The sequence below is a fragment of the Chiloscyllium plagiosum genome, chromosome 2, assembly GCF_004010195.1.
Source record: "Chiloscyllium plagiosum isolate BGI_BamShark_2017 chromosome 2, ASM401019v2, whole genome shotgun sequence".
In the NCBI taxonomy this organism is placed as follows: Eukaryota; Metazoa; Chordata; class Chondrichthyes; order Orectolobiformes; family Hemiscylliidae; genus Chiloscyllium; species Chiloscyllium plagiosum.
Window position 1 is genome coordinate 55,661,819 of NC_057711.1, and position 14,984 is coordinate 55,676,802.

Below are 14,984 nucleotides of genomic sequence, written 5' to 3' on the forward strand. Positions count from 1 at the left end.
AATTGGTTGAAAGCAGAAAATTTCAATTGTCACAAAACCATAGGGGTTCCTTTGACAACTTAAAAGCTGTACTGAAAACCACACTGATTTTAGCAGGACCAAGTTATGAGAAACCACTCAAATCAGCCGTTGATGCCAGCAACACTGGATGTGAATGTCACCTCGAAATTCCTGTGTTGTTCCTTATCATTAGTATTTAATTTTTCTTGTGTGCAAAAGAATTAACTTGGCCAGAGCTTTTCTGACAAAGGGATTCACAACCCACCGTGCCAAGATCTAATACAAACACAACCCCATGATTACAGTTACCCTGCAGATATTTAATGTTCCAAGGTACATGATTTGACAGGAAATTACACATTTCTTTCTCACTGGAAGCACCCTATTTCCAGCAGTGCTAGAAGCTGCAATAGACTGGTCTGAACCTAATTGCAGTTCTCAGAGTCTAGGCCCAGAATCCAGGATGTGGTAAGCAAGGGACTCCTCAGGGGATGGAAGGGAAAATAAGGCTTGTTGAATGATGTACATGTTGAGGCAGGGGAGGTCAGGATGACAATGTTAGTCAGAGGTTGGGAAGGGTGGCGGGGGTGGGGAGTCATATCATAGAATAGATCTGAATAGCTGTAAAAATTGGGGAAATACCTTCACAGCTCTGATCTCATCTTTACATATAGGTCAAAGATAAACATCTCAAACTCTAAGAAGAAAGTCGGTTAGAGTACAACTAATGTCTTGCTCGTGCGTGCAGCCTCCAGACTACAGCACAAAAGCAAATCCCTGGGAGCAAGTGCGTGTACACAGACTGAGAGCTGGAAGCTTACAATCTTGTCGGTGTCCTCCAGGCAGCGTCAGTGGAAGATCTTCTCATTAGCATGTGACAGTTGGTGCAAGAGTGACTTTCTTTGTACTTCATGATTATCATTCATCCTGTATGCCTGATATGCTCTTATGATGTGGAAGAGCCAGTGTTGGACTGGGTGGACAAAGTTAAAAATCACACACCACCAGGTTATTGTCCAACAGGTTTATTTGGAAGCACTAGCTTTCAGAGCACTGCTCCTTCATCAGGTAACTAGTGGGGCAGGATCATAAGACACAGAATTTATAGCAAAAGATATGCTGTTATCAGCATTTCCACTGCCAAGACTCTGCCTCACTTTCAGGCAGAAAAGATTGTGTCAGACCAGACAGCAGCAGCTGTTTCAGAATAGGAGCATTGGGAAAAGGCCTTGGCACGATTTGAAGGATGTGGAGGTGCAGGTGTTGGACTGGGGTAGATAAAGTTAAAAATCACACACCAGATTATAGTCTCTTGGTGTTGTGTGATTTTTTGATTTGAAGGAGGAGGATGAGAACAAAAGGTATTCTCTCTGTCTTGAGGAATGCGGGGCCTTTATTTTCCTATCCTGAGGCATTTTACCATCGTTTTCACAACAGACTCGGGAAGTGACAGTAAGATGGGAGGCAAATCTCTGAGAATTGTCTTCATGCTCATTTGCTTTTGGTAGGGATGAGAATTCCTCATTATGGGTTTCGGGCAGAATGTTCCCTCCCCCAACAATGCATGCTCATACCTGAAGCCTTCAATAAGAAGGTCATTTGTTTCCTTGGAAAAGTACCCAGCAGGAGTCACATTCCTCAAACAGAAAAAAAATACTCTGGATCACTGCTGGGAAACTGAATACTCTGCCTCAAATATAGGCAATACAAAACAAGCAGCACATAAAAGGTAATCTGCATGTTTAATTGGTCTTGTAAAACTTAAGTCAGCAGTGTTGAGATTGAATAAGGCTCTGGTCAGACTGCATTTGGAATATTGTGAATTTGCAGTTTTGGGCCTCATATTAAAGGAAGGATGTATTGACTATGGAGGGGTCCAGAGGAAGTTTACAAGAATGATTGTGGGGTGGGAGGGCTTGTCATATGAGGGGTAATTGAGGACTCTGGGTCTGTACTTGATAGAGTTTAGGAAGATGAGAGGGGGAGTCTCTCAAAACTTACAGAATACTAAGAGACCTCGTTAGAGTGGATGTGGAAAAGATGTTTCCAGTAGTGGGAGAGACTAGGACCTGAGGGCACAGCCTCAGAGTAAAAGGATGACCTTTTTGAACTGAGATGAGGAGGAATCTCTTCAGCCAGAGGTTGGGGAATCTGTGGAATTGATTGCCACACACAGCTTTGGAGGTCAAGCTATTGGGTGTATTGGCAGTTTAACGTTTCCTAATTTAGTTTAGTCAGAACCCTCCAAATTCTCTGATTTAAATGGATACTTTCATGGTTCTGGGCATAGACAAATTCTGCAGTGGTATTTTCAATTTCCTCCAGAGTCTGTTATGATGCGGCTTCCATAGGGTCCCCATGTGCAAGTTCCATCTGCACTGGAATAATGGCTGTCTGGCCATCGGAAAATCTGGGTCATGATTGCATTCCCTAAAATAAGGAACAGTTTCTTAATCAAGACTAGCATTGAATTTTCATGCAGCAAGTTTAATATTATAGCTCAAACAGATTTTTTTAAAAATCAACTTGTATAATCAGTATTGGGGAAGAATATACATTAAAAATTAAATAGATAGTAAAATGGAATGAAATATAACTATTATGAATGTGATTTAAATTGCCACATAGCACGTATGAATGTGTCAACAAAGGCAGTCAGTCTGTAACGCAGAGAGGCACTAACAGCACAGGTTCAATTCCTGGAACAGCTATGAAGATCCCACCTTCTAAACCTCATCCCTTGCCTGAGGCATGATAACCCTCACATTAAACCACCAGCAGCTGTCTCTCTCTCTCTCTCTCATGAGAGTGGGACTAAAGCGATTTTGCCTTTCCTTTCAACATGTGTATGGACTTTAGATGAGGGCATACCTAGGTTTGTGTCTGATAGCCTTGTGGTGGAGGATCCTGTCAATGCCATGTATCAAACACAAATTAAAAACCATTTGGAAGACACACTAGACAAACAACTAGCATTCTGAACATGAAACAGTTTTCTAATGACAAGTGAATAGATGTAACAATCACTTTTCTCATGTATGGGGGTTGTACATTAGTTGCCCATGAAGAAAGGCTAAACCATCAGAACAATCCATAAGCATTCATTTTCCATCCATAACTAGTGAAAATCAATTCCAACGATGCGAAAAGGAAGACAGGAAATTAGAATGAAAAAGAGCTGAATATTTGAAGTGTTTGAAAGTAAACCTTATTAAAACCTTTATTTGCTTTCACACAGAATTGTAACAAAATGTAATAAAGCTTCCAGGACTCATAAATAAAACATATATATAAAACAGGACATTAACCTGCAAGAATAAAGGATTTTTCACAGTTGGGTGTCATGACACATACATTTTGTTTGTTTACAGCTCAAGATGATTTCAAAGCAATTCAGTTTTCTTGAGGAAGGCAGCAGACATCTGTGGACAAGCCTTGCTTTTCCTTTTAGCTGGATTAAGTAAAATATTTTTCTTTATATTTCCCAGTAAGGTAAATCCTGATGTGTGAATAACTGCAATAATCAGTTTTCTACAAAACCACTAATTTACTCACTTTTATAACAGTTTACAGCTATTTTTCCTTTTGACTCATTTCTGATTTCTCCGAATAATCCTCTGGTCCAGCTGATTAAGATGGAAATGAGGAGTTCCTAACAACAAAATATAAAGATAGCTGAATATAAATTTCTGCAGGTAGAACATTTTGTATAGCAGCTTGCTTTGCCTACAGACAATTGAATTTGCCTCTAACTGATTCTTACTTGGAAATCTCTGATACCACCAGAGTATCAGACTGCTCCCAAACATTACCTCAGTCAGGACTTTTCAGGAGCAAGTGAAGGCATTCTTAATAGGTATACTCTGTATAAATTATAATGAACAGCCTACAGTATCAACAAAAATGATATTCTGTCAACATTTACAGAACATGATACTACATGTTATATCATACTATTTCCTTTTGGGGGAATAAAGTCTACCCTTAGCATTGCAACCGTACTCCCTTCACTCTGTTTCAAATAATGCAGCATCTCTATAAATCCACCCTCAACCCCCCACAATGTGGCTGTCAATCCTTTACATTCCTGGATAACTGTTTCTGTGACATTAGAACTTCCTAAGTACAAACTTTCCTGTTTGACTTCAGCCACAGCAATGGAATGCTATATAAGTACACAGTTCACTTTATGCCAATTTATCCATTTTCCTTAAAACAGTGGCTCTCCTGGAAGCTTACACGTGACTCTTATCTATTATCCTGCTTAATCTAGGTACTAAGAGTCAGGGTCATTGGAAGTGGTTGCATATAAATGCCATATAGGGGACTCATGTCACTGATGGCCTTCATGCCAGCTTGAGCCTTGGCACTGCCTCCTATTGTCCATTGCTGTAATTTTATGAGGAATCAACTGGGGAGCTGCTACCTGCTGCTATTCTAAAGAATGGCATTACCTTGCAACTCTGACTCCCAGTTGACATGTTTCGCTTTTTATTCCCCATCACCTCCTCCTTGTATATGCTTCTGAGATGGATATACAGGGAAAGTGGGCAGAAGCTATGAATACTTGAGCGCCACCTGCTCAGAATGAAGAACGTGGAGAAGGTGATGCCATGACTGCAGAGTAGTCGTTCAGTCAGTAAGCCGGTGTGACTAAGATCCACCATGCTGAACACTCTCCATGGAAAGAACTCCATGATTCCTTCTTGGACAGCCTGCAATATTTATGATTGGAGAAACCCCTGTTCCCAATGCTCTGCTATTGACAGAGAGTCCTTCAAAGATGCTAGCAATTGAAGACTGTGCACCATGTGGCAGAGGAAGGGAAGTGAGAAATTTGAGGAGATGAGGCTTTTAAAGTTGAGGAAGGGGTTTGAAATTTTTACATGAAATTGCTGAGAGACAAACTGGATTGCCACAGCCACTGATGAAGTCTCTTAACAGGGTAGCACCATGAAGGTTCAATGAACAAGTCTGTTTTCAGAAGGTGAGGAGTTTTATTTTATTCATTCACAGGATGAAGTTGTCCCTGGCCAGGCAGCATTTATTGCCATCCCTAACTGCCAAAAACGCAGTTAAGAGCCAACTACATTGCTGTGGGTGTGGAGTCACATGTAAGCCAGACTGGGTAAGGAGGGAAGTTTCCTTCTCTAAAGGACATTGGTGAACCAGACAGGTTTTTCTGACAATCGATGATGGATTCATGGTCATCATTAGACTTTTAATTCCAAATATGAATTAAATTCAGATTCTGCCATCTGCTATGGCAGGATTTGAACCTGGGTCCCCAGAACTTTATCTGGAGCAACTATCCAGTGATAATACCACTAGGTCATCACTTCCCCAAATGGTCTCTATGATGGGCAAGAAGAGAGATGTTTGAAATAGACTATATCACTTGATTAGCTCAGGTCATGGTATTTATATGGCACTCCTTTCTAGTCTAGGTTTGGAAAAATATGAACCAATGTTGTAGATGCTCCTCATCAGAAGCATGCAGACACAAGGATCTCTTCATCTTACCTTCAATAACCATGAAGAATGGCTGAAACGTCTGACTAAAAGTGTAAATTCCTTGTCTCTGGTTTGGTTCCATATCCTTCTGCTTTCTGGATACTCATCAGTTACAAATTAAAAAATTGCTAAGACAGAAATTATTTGAGAGTTAGTGAGCACTGCTCCTTACTTTTCTTTTTGTCAACCAGTCTGTTAAAAATTGTTTTAAAAGGCTGTGCGTAGGTTTGCAGGCCATTCACTTGCTTGTAACAGTTTTACGCTATTCTCACACCAATACTTATATCGATGGAAATGCAAATGAGTAGACCCAGAAAACCTGTGCATAACTGCCTTAAGGAGTTTCCAGTGTATGTAAATTTTTAAAATTGTAACAGCAGTGTAGCTCAAGTAATTTCCAAGTCACTCGAAGACTGTGGTTCTATTCCAATATTTGCAGCAAACAATCTGTAGAAATAATTTTAAACATAGCAAGGTTCCAAGTCTGAGAAAGTCCTGAATTACTTTTGCCAGTTCCCAGTGTTGTTGTCAGATCTTCACTACAACCACATGTCTATTTAGTGTAGCAAGAGACACACCTCAACACCAGCAACTGGGATCAGGCACTGGAGACCTGCAATCCTCCGAGATGAGTTTTAAAGAATTGCATAAACAAATAACTTAAAAAAACAAGCAGAATCTTTACAATGCTACCACAGAATATACAATTTGATCCAAATACATTACATCATATTTACAGAAAGGAGAAATGGTGCTGATGGCAGTTCTGTGGTTAATAAGAAAATGCATCATCAGTAGGGTTTTTCCACTACTCACAGCATGAATCAGAAGGCTTGGCAGAGGAATTGGTTCATGAGTGAACTTTTGAAATGTAATAATTTGATTGAAATCAAACAATTCCTCATGCTTTAAGGATCTGGTAATCTGTGCTTCTGTCTAAATAAGACTTGTGCTTTTTATTCTGACCACTTCTTTATCTCCTGTTTCCTCCTCCTAAAACCATGTAGTAATTGCACAAGACACTTTACCCTAGTAATTCCCAAAATGTTAGTCTTTACAAGTAACTTCTTACAGGATCTTTGGTACCAGCAGAAAGGGCACCTTTAACTTTTTACAGTTCACATTCAGCACATTACATAAGACAACTGCTTTACATTCATTGAGCTATAAAACTACCAACGATACCGAACTGGAGTGCTAACAGGCCTTCAGTCCTCTCATAACTCTTATAACGGATATTACCCTTGGCTGATTCACATAAGTAGATAAGAATGTTGTGGATTGAGACTGTGACTCAGATGTATAACACCTTGAAAGCACTTTGGCATTGATTGCTTGCTGAGACAGCTGCTCAAGACAAATACTGACCTCTCGTTAACACTAAGCCTGATTATTTCTCAGGTCTTCTGAGGCTACAACAAATGCAGAGCCCTACTTCTGATGACAGTGATCACAGGCCTGAACCATTCTGTCAATCAATATTCAATCATTGTTAACACATCACTGCTTGATCTTTACTCCTCACAGTGCGATTATATTTATTATTTCTTCACAACAATCTGAGGCTGTAAACGCAGCTGGGTGAATGGGCACTTTACAGCATTGTTGTAATTATTACTGAGGCGTTATCTTTTCACATAAAATCTATAGTGTGCAAATATTGCACTAACTCTGGGTTTAGCTGTGGCTTCTAGGTTACACACATTTCCCAGTTGTTAGCTTCAGAGCTCCTTTGTCATGTAAAGATTTTAATGTTTTGAATTCCAGTGGCATCCGATGTGGCCCAGCATTAGAAAAATATCTATACTTTAGGTTGTCATAGTAGTGGTATTTAACTGGTGTTCCTTTTGAATCTTTTGGGAAGGGCCAGTATCCATACAGGTGAATTTCATCACAGAATCGAGTTGCAAGTGTGTACATCAATAAGCCAGTGCTTGGTCGCTTGATGTAAATCTTGTTTGTCAGCCAGTATCTGTAATGAAAAACAGAGAAATATTGATAAGGTAAGAGTAAATTCCTTTGTCTTACAATTTCAAAAATGGCCAGGAACATTCCTAACATAGGCTCAGCACCATATAAAAATAATATACTCATCTCTGCCTACCCAAATTTGCTAACCGCTAAGCTCTACGGACATAATCAAATGTCACCAGACATTTACTGCTTATGCACAGGTATACATTTACATCCTTGGATAGATTTTGGAAGGCTGATCAGGGTATTGGCTGATCAGGGCATTGGCTGATCAGGGCATTGGCTGATCAGGGCATTGCCTGGCAGGTTGCTGCTCCAGGCCATTCTTGGAGGCCATAAGACCAAAAGACTTTCCAATATAGGAGCAGAATTAGGCCATTCAGCCCATCAGGTCTGCTTCACCGTTTCAAATCCATCCTCCTGCTTTCTCCACATAAATTCAATCCCCTTATCAATCAAGAACATATTGATCTCTGTGACACTCAATGGCTTAGCCTCCACAGCCCTCTGTGGCAATGAGTTCCACAGATTAACCACCCTCTGGCTAAAGAAATTTCCCCTATCTCAGTTCTAAGGGGTCATCCCTTCACTCTAAGGCTGTTGCCTTGGATACTAGTCTCTCCTATGAGTAGAAACATCTTCTCCATGCCCACTATATCCAGGTCCTGTCTCAATGAATGTGGCAACCAATTAAATGGATGCTCCACAATAGTTATCTTGTTCTCGATCACAGGTATTTCAACTGGCAGGGTTACCAGTTCCAGGTGCAGGTAGAGAGGTTCTAGAAGGGGATTGAGGTGGGCAAGTGAACTCAACACCGGCCAGGAGCAGCATGACTTACAGATCCAGAGGACTGCTCCTGCTCCTCTAGGTCCATGCAAGATATGTTAATCTTACATTTCAAGTGCTTCACTGGCTGGACTGTTAGCTGGTATTGGAAAGAGTGCCATCAATGAGCTACTTCAATACGCAGTCTCCTGAATCCACTAACACTTCCCAAACCCTGCTCCTGGGGTTGTACACAAACTACGTGTGGTAGCTGTCACAGTGTTCTCCCGAGGAAACTGTGGAAAATCTCTAGGGATGAACCGCTTTAAAATCTGGTCAAACTGGACCCAGTACGAAGGTGAACCAAGTTTAACTGATCAAAGACTACTCACTTTTGAGATGTGGATGGCTTTACCTATAATGCAGTTCATTAACTTTTAATTAAGTGCAGTACTGAAATACCTGCAGAGATCTGTTACTTGCACAGTTGATGTTCACATTATTCAGAGAGTGCTCGATGTTTTCTATTTTATTTAACTGTTGTAATGGCCTTAGTGATGATCTAATTTTCTTATCCTTAGATGGACAGGCCTCAATGCAAGTAATCTGGTTTCAAGCATCTTTACCATCTTATTTTACAGAAGGTCCCAGGATATTAACATTCACTGAAAATGTTTTTTTCAGACTTAGTAAAAACTCTTCGCAAGAAATGAATGTACTAATTGTGTCACAGAACCGTAATCCCTATAGAATGCTTTATTTACAATATATTTACATGGATTAATATCACGTTATGAGAACAATTTAATTTGAACCAAACAAATCCATTATTTACTAATTAGAAAGATAGTAATTAAACCATTAAATCTCAGCATTTAGATACATGATCATTATAAAGGATGAGAGTTACTGAAGAGAATTAAGGACAATTACGATTATACTGCCAGATTTCAGAAAATTAAATGTTAATGTTGGAGAGGAAATCACAAAGGATTAATTGGAAAACTGCATTAATGTAATTGAAGAGGAATTACTTTCAGAAAGGAATGAGGAACGATGCAATTAAAATGCACACCACTGAGAAACAAAAGAATAAAGACTCGACTTTACAAAATTCCGTAACTGGTACAAAGTCTGTAATGTTCTAAGGCTACATCTGACCTATACACAGCTCAGTCTTACAAAATATTTAAAAGGTTGAACATGGTTTGAAAATGTGTTGATTAACCTATATTACCAGATCCAGAAAACTTCAGCAGAAAAGATTTACAATCATGTTACTGGGACTGGAGGGTTTGAGTTATAAGGAGGGGATGGATAAGCTGGGATTTTTTTCACTGGAGCGTAAAAGGTTGAGGGATGATCTTATAGAGGCTTTTAAAATCATGAGGGGCATAGATACGGTGAATAGCAAAGGTCTTTTCCCGAGGTTAGGGGAGCTCAAATCTTGAGGGCATAATTTTAGGGTGAGGGGGAAAGATTTAACAGGGATCTGAGGAGCAACTTTTTCATGCAGAGGGTGTTTCTTGTGTGGAATGAACAGCCAAAGGAAGTGATAGATAAGTGGCAGATACAGTTATAACATTTAAAAGACATTTGAAAACACATATAAATAGGAAAGGTTTAGAGGAAATGGGCCAAAAGCAGGCAAGTGGGACTAGTTTAGTTTGGGAAATTTGGTAGGCATGAACGAATCGGATTTCAGTGCTGTATGACTCTATGACTAAGTCCCAGCAGTTGAACAAAAAGGCAGAGAGATGCTCTCATGTACTTCAGTCATGGAAATGCGGCCAGTAACTATTCAAACCTGCCATCACACTCCAATCTGGACAGTATCCTCTGACGTCTACCGCATGCTGTTAATTAAAGGCCCCTATGATAATGCAAAACAACCAATATGATTCAATGATGGAGACCTGCAATCAATTTGAAATATATTTGAAATGTTTACAAATAACTAAATCAATCTTAAAAATAAGCAGTCTTTTGTTAAGTGCTGATAAGTTGTTGTTAGTGCTGGGAGATAACTCACCTACTCAATTTTGTCTCTCCCTCACCTCCAATAGATAATATAAATGTGAGATCTCCGACTTCGGTCCTGTCAATTTTACTTTAATTAATTTAAAAGGGCCTCTCAATTCATGATCGAATATTAACTCAAAGGGAGTGAACTGAGTAGATTCATTTGGGCATCTCTAATGGCAAACAATACAAATGGGATACCTTTATTCCAATCATGCAGGTAATTCTGAGAATATGCTCTCAACATGGTCTTCAAGGTCTGATGCCACCTTTCTAAATCTCCTGGAGATTCAGGATGATACGCACTGGATTGAAAGTACTGTATGCCTAAGCTATTCATAACCTCCTTAAACAGCCAAGCAGTAAAACTTGACCCTTGGTCGGACTGAATCTCTCTGGGTAGCCCATACTGTGTGAAGTAAGCTACTAACTCCTCTACCACCTTTTTTGCCTTGATACTCTGTAATGGAATTGCCCCCGGAAATCTGGTAGATACATCCATTATGGTTAACAATTACAGGTTCCCAATTTTAGTTCTTGGGAGGGGACCTACACAGTCAATTATAACCCACGTGAAAGGTTCTTCTAATATGGGAATTGGCAACAAAGATGCTGGTTTTATTACTGCCTGTGGCTTACCTACCATTAGGCATGCCTGACACGTCCGGCAAAAGTTAACCACATGCTTGTGCATTCCAGGCCAATAAAAATGTTTTTGTACCTTAGCCTGAGTCTTTCGTACCCTTAGGTCACCTCCTACAGGTAGTTCATGTGCTACCCATAACACTTCCTGTCTGTATGCTACCAGCAACATAATCTGGTACACTTCAGCCCACTCCTCCTCTGCACTCATCTGCCTTGATCTACATCTCTGCCTTAGGATTCTATCTTTCAGATAATAAACCTCTGAAATATTCTCTGCCTCCTTTTCAGAGTACGCATCCACATATATATCTTTTATTATCTTGTCTTGCTGTTGCAAGTGTCTTAGTCTTTCATGACTAAATACTTCTGTCTGACCCTCTACCTGTTCGGGTTTTTCCTACACCATTACATCAAACAGTGTATCCGCTAACTGATCTTCAACTCCTTCATCTTTCTCTTTACTTTTCGCTTTGTGCTGTGACTTATGATAGTGGGATCTGGCTACTACACAGTCTGGGAAAATACCAGGATATTTCTGCTTTAATTCCTCAGTTTCTTGGTCTTCTTTGGACTTCTCCACAACAAGGTGTGTCACTCCCAACTTGGATCCTGCCAAATCATTCCCAAGAACAAACTGAATTCCTAGAACTGACACTTTGTCAATCACTGCCACTGTAACTTCCCCAGACTTGAGTTGGTACTGCAACCTCATCTTATATAGAGGAATGCTAAATTTCTGTCCATTTATCCCACAAATTACCACACACTCGGGTAACTGATCAGAAAGAGTGCATATTCGCTCATCCGTTACTATCAGCGATTGGTTAGATCCTATATCTAGGAGAAAGTGAGGACTGCAGATGCTGGAGATCAGAGCTGAAAGTGTGTTGCTGGAAAAGTGCAGCAGGTCAGGCAGCATCCAAGGAACAGGAGAATCAACGTTTCGGGCATGAGCCCTTCCTCAGGATAGATCCTATATCTCTCAAGATTATAACTTCTTGTCCTTCTCCCTCTGTTCTTTCTGAGTAAACCTTACCCACAGAGATGAATTCTTTGTGGAGATCAGGTATTAATTCCATACCCATCCCCTGCCGAGGCTGTGCACACTCCTGCAGCTCCTTGACTCTTCTTGGGGTCTCATTTACTCCCTTCACTAATGCCACTGACTTAGTTTCGTTTATCACATCTTCTCCACAGTGCCTTTCTTTAACGACCAGCACTGTGACTTTACATGTCCCACTTTACCACAGTGGAAACACCGGGAGCCTTTAACCTCCTTTCCACCCTCTTGGGCTTCTTTTTTATCTTGTGGTAAATTCTTACTAGTGCTCTCTACTCTTGGTTTCGTAGTGTAGGATCACCCCTTCTCCCAACTTCTATCCCTCACAGGATGAAATTCTGGCCAGAAGCTTGTCTTATGCACCAACATGTATTCATCTGCTAATTCTGCTGCCGTTCTCAGTTCCTGAACTTTCTGTATCACCACGTGAATTCTTACCATCTCTGGAAGTGAGTTTTTAAACTCCTCCAGCAGAATAATCTCTCCTAAAGCCTCAAAGATCTTATGTGTTTTCAAAACATGCAAACATCGATCAAAATGACTGTTTAATTCTTTCAAACTCAAAATAAGTCTGACCTGGTTCCTCCTTTGTGTTTCTGAACTGCTGTCTATATGCTTCTGGTACCAATTCATAAGCACTTAATATAGCCTGTTTAACCTCTTCATAATCTCTTGACCCCTCATCTGACAGTGCGGCAGGTACCTCACTAGCTCTGCCTACCAATTTAGTCTGAACGAGCATTACCCATAAATCTCCGGACCACTCCATCTGCCTAGCCAATTTTTCAAATGAAATAAAGAAGGCTTCAACATCTTTCTCATTAAAATATGGCAGAGTTTAGACATATTTATATATATCACTCCATCCTGTTAACTTGACTTTGCTGACCAAATAGCAACGTCTCATGTTCAAATCTCTCTCTTTTTGTCTCTCCCTTTCTTCTCTCTCTCTATGCTCAGCAAGAACCTTCTCTCTTCTGACTCCATTGTCCTCAATTTTCTACCTCTACTGCACTTGTCTGTTTCTCTAACAAACCTAAGTGTTTGAATAACTCCCTTACAATTTCAGCTTTACTTTTGTCCTTGGTTAAACCCAAATCTAACTTCTTCACTAATTCTAAAAGTATGGCCGTTTTCTTTCCTTCTCAACTTTCTTGGCAAGCTTGAGAATCACCTTCAAATCCCAGAATCTCTTTAGCAACTTTAAGAGCAACTTCTCTCACATTAAATTTACTCAACCACAAGTCACCAAAATTAACACATTGTCTCACTTACATTTTATTTAAAGATCTAGGACACTAACCTGCAAGTTTTTAAATCTGCTTGCACTTCTTGTACCCCCAAACCTACTTAAATCTGCCTAAGACAGATCAAATCTCAGACCCAAGCTCCCAAACTGTTACGACACAGGGTAAACTCTCCGACTTAATTTATAACCAGCCACACAGAAAAGATTTATCCCGTGCAGTAATTTGTGAAAATTTGATAGACCAAGAACTAGTTAAAGATAAAAATAACAACTTTATTTCTTAAATTATAGCAGAGAATAATTAACTGACAATTATTTACAATTCCTCCCTCTAACCTATCTTTTACCTTCCCTTCTATAATACTCTTCAGATAAAACTCCCAATTAAGATTACAGAAAAATCCAAATTTTTAAACCAGCCAGCAGTCGATTCTTCCCTTTATCTTCATCAGTAGATTGGCTCTCCAGGTTTGTGTTGAGGTTTTTCTCTGTGCAAACTGCTTCTCTAGACAGGTACCTCTCAGCGTTCTGACTAGCAGACTACATTTGTTGGTCGGGTGGCAGATCTCCTCCAAACTCTTCAATTTTCCCCAGTCTTATGCCCCAAAACAATGGATTGTGTCATTGGCTTTTAAGATTGTCAATATACTCAATTCAAGCATGGTTGAAATTTGGTATTTTTCGAGGTACAATTTAAACTGATTGGCCGAATTCGAATCTGTTTTGTCATTTCTACCCCAGTAGCTGGAGCACATTACATTGTGTGTTACTGAGAACACTTGGTACTGTCACTGCTAGCTTTTACTCTCTTAAAGGTACAATACACCCACATCTTCATAACACTTCTATCCCCACTCTCCAATCCTGTCCAAATCCTTCTGCAGAGAGAAAGTGAGGAATGCAAATACTGGAGAGTCAGAATCAAAAGGTGTGGCACTGGGAAAGCACAGCAGGTCAGGCAGGATCCGGAGCAGGAGAGTCGACGTTTCAGGCATAAGCACTCCACACTCCTGATGAAGAACTTATGCTCGAAATGTCGACTCTCCTGCTCCTCAGATGCTGCCTGACCTGCTGTGCCTTTCCAGTGCCACATGTTTCGACAAATCCTCCTACAGCCTCCCCACCTCTGAAAAGCGACCTGTCCCTCTACCTATCTTTGTATCATCTGCAAACCATAGCGACTTTACCTTAGTAACAAGGACAGGACACTCTGCTTCCAAAAGGAAGCAAAGCCCAATGTTTTTTGCAACTCCAAGAAATGTCATCAGAAAATAAATGACCTGTGGTTCCACTGGACTTGCACCAGATCCATTTGAAAGGAGCAGCATGCTGGTGAAATAATAAAGGAAAAGCAGTTTCTAGTGGTCACCAGTTTCTGCTGGAATGCCTCACTGGACAGCCTGGATATCAATATGAACGTTACCAAAAATAAGATAGAAAGGGCCTTCTTTAAGCAGGAACAAATTGGTTTCTTAACTTTCTTTCGTTCTGTGAGTACAACACTAGTTGTTCAAATCTCTCATTAGAAACACTTTATCATTCAAGTGAATCTACTTTGAATCTATTTCTTGGCCTCAGTATCCTCTGTATTGGGGTGTCACTGCTGGTTTTCCACCAAGTTTAAAATCAACGTGATTCCAAATCTGTTGTTCAGATTCATCACTGTCTCTTTTTTCTTCTCAAAGCCTTTCTTTAAAGTAGCTGAATTTGATTTTCATATCTATCTACATTGGCAATCTTCCTTTTAAAGAT

General features: G+C 40.1%; 1 protein-coding gene across 3 annotated transcripts in view; it reads right to left on the reverse strand.

Annotated features, from left to right (window-relative positions):
* Nucleotides 1–2,100: 2,100 nt before the first annotated feature.
* Nucleotides 2,101–14,984, reverse strand: part of st8sia4 (ST8 alpha-N-acetyl-neuraminide alpha-2,8-sialyltransferase 4) — a 71,357-nt gene continuing 58,473 nt past the window's right edge. The window contains exons 5-7 of one of the 3 annotated variants that reach the window (XR_006314569.1): nucleotides 5,524–7,486; nucleotides 3,556–3,652; nucleotides 2,101–2,430 (exon numbers count right to left, since the gene is read on the reverse strand). Coding sequence is in view for 1 of the 3 variants with exons in the window: in XM_043709956.1 (XP_043565891.1) it covers nucleotides 7,210–7,486 (277 nt within the window). In the remaining 2 variants the exon portion in view is untranslated. Of the gene's footprint in view, nucleotides 2,431–2,451; nucleotides 3,653–5,159; nucleotides 7,487–14,984 lie in introns of those variants that run through there. The other 2 variants (XR_006314568.1, XM_043709956.1) reach the window with 2 other exon arrangements.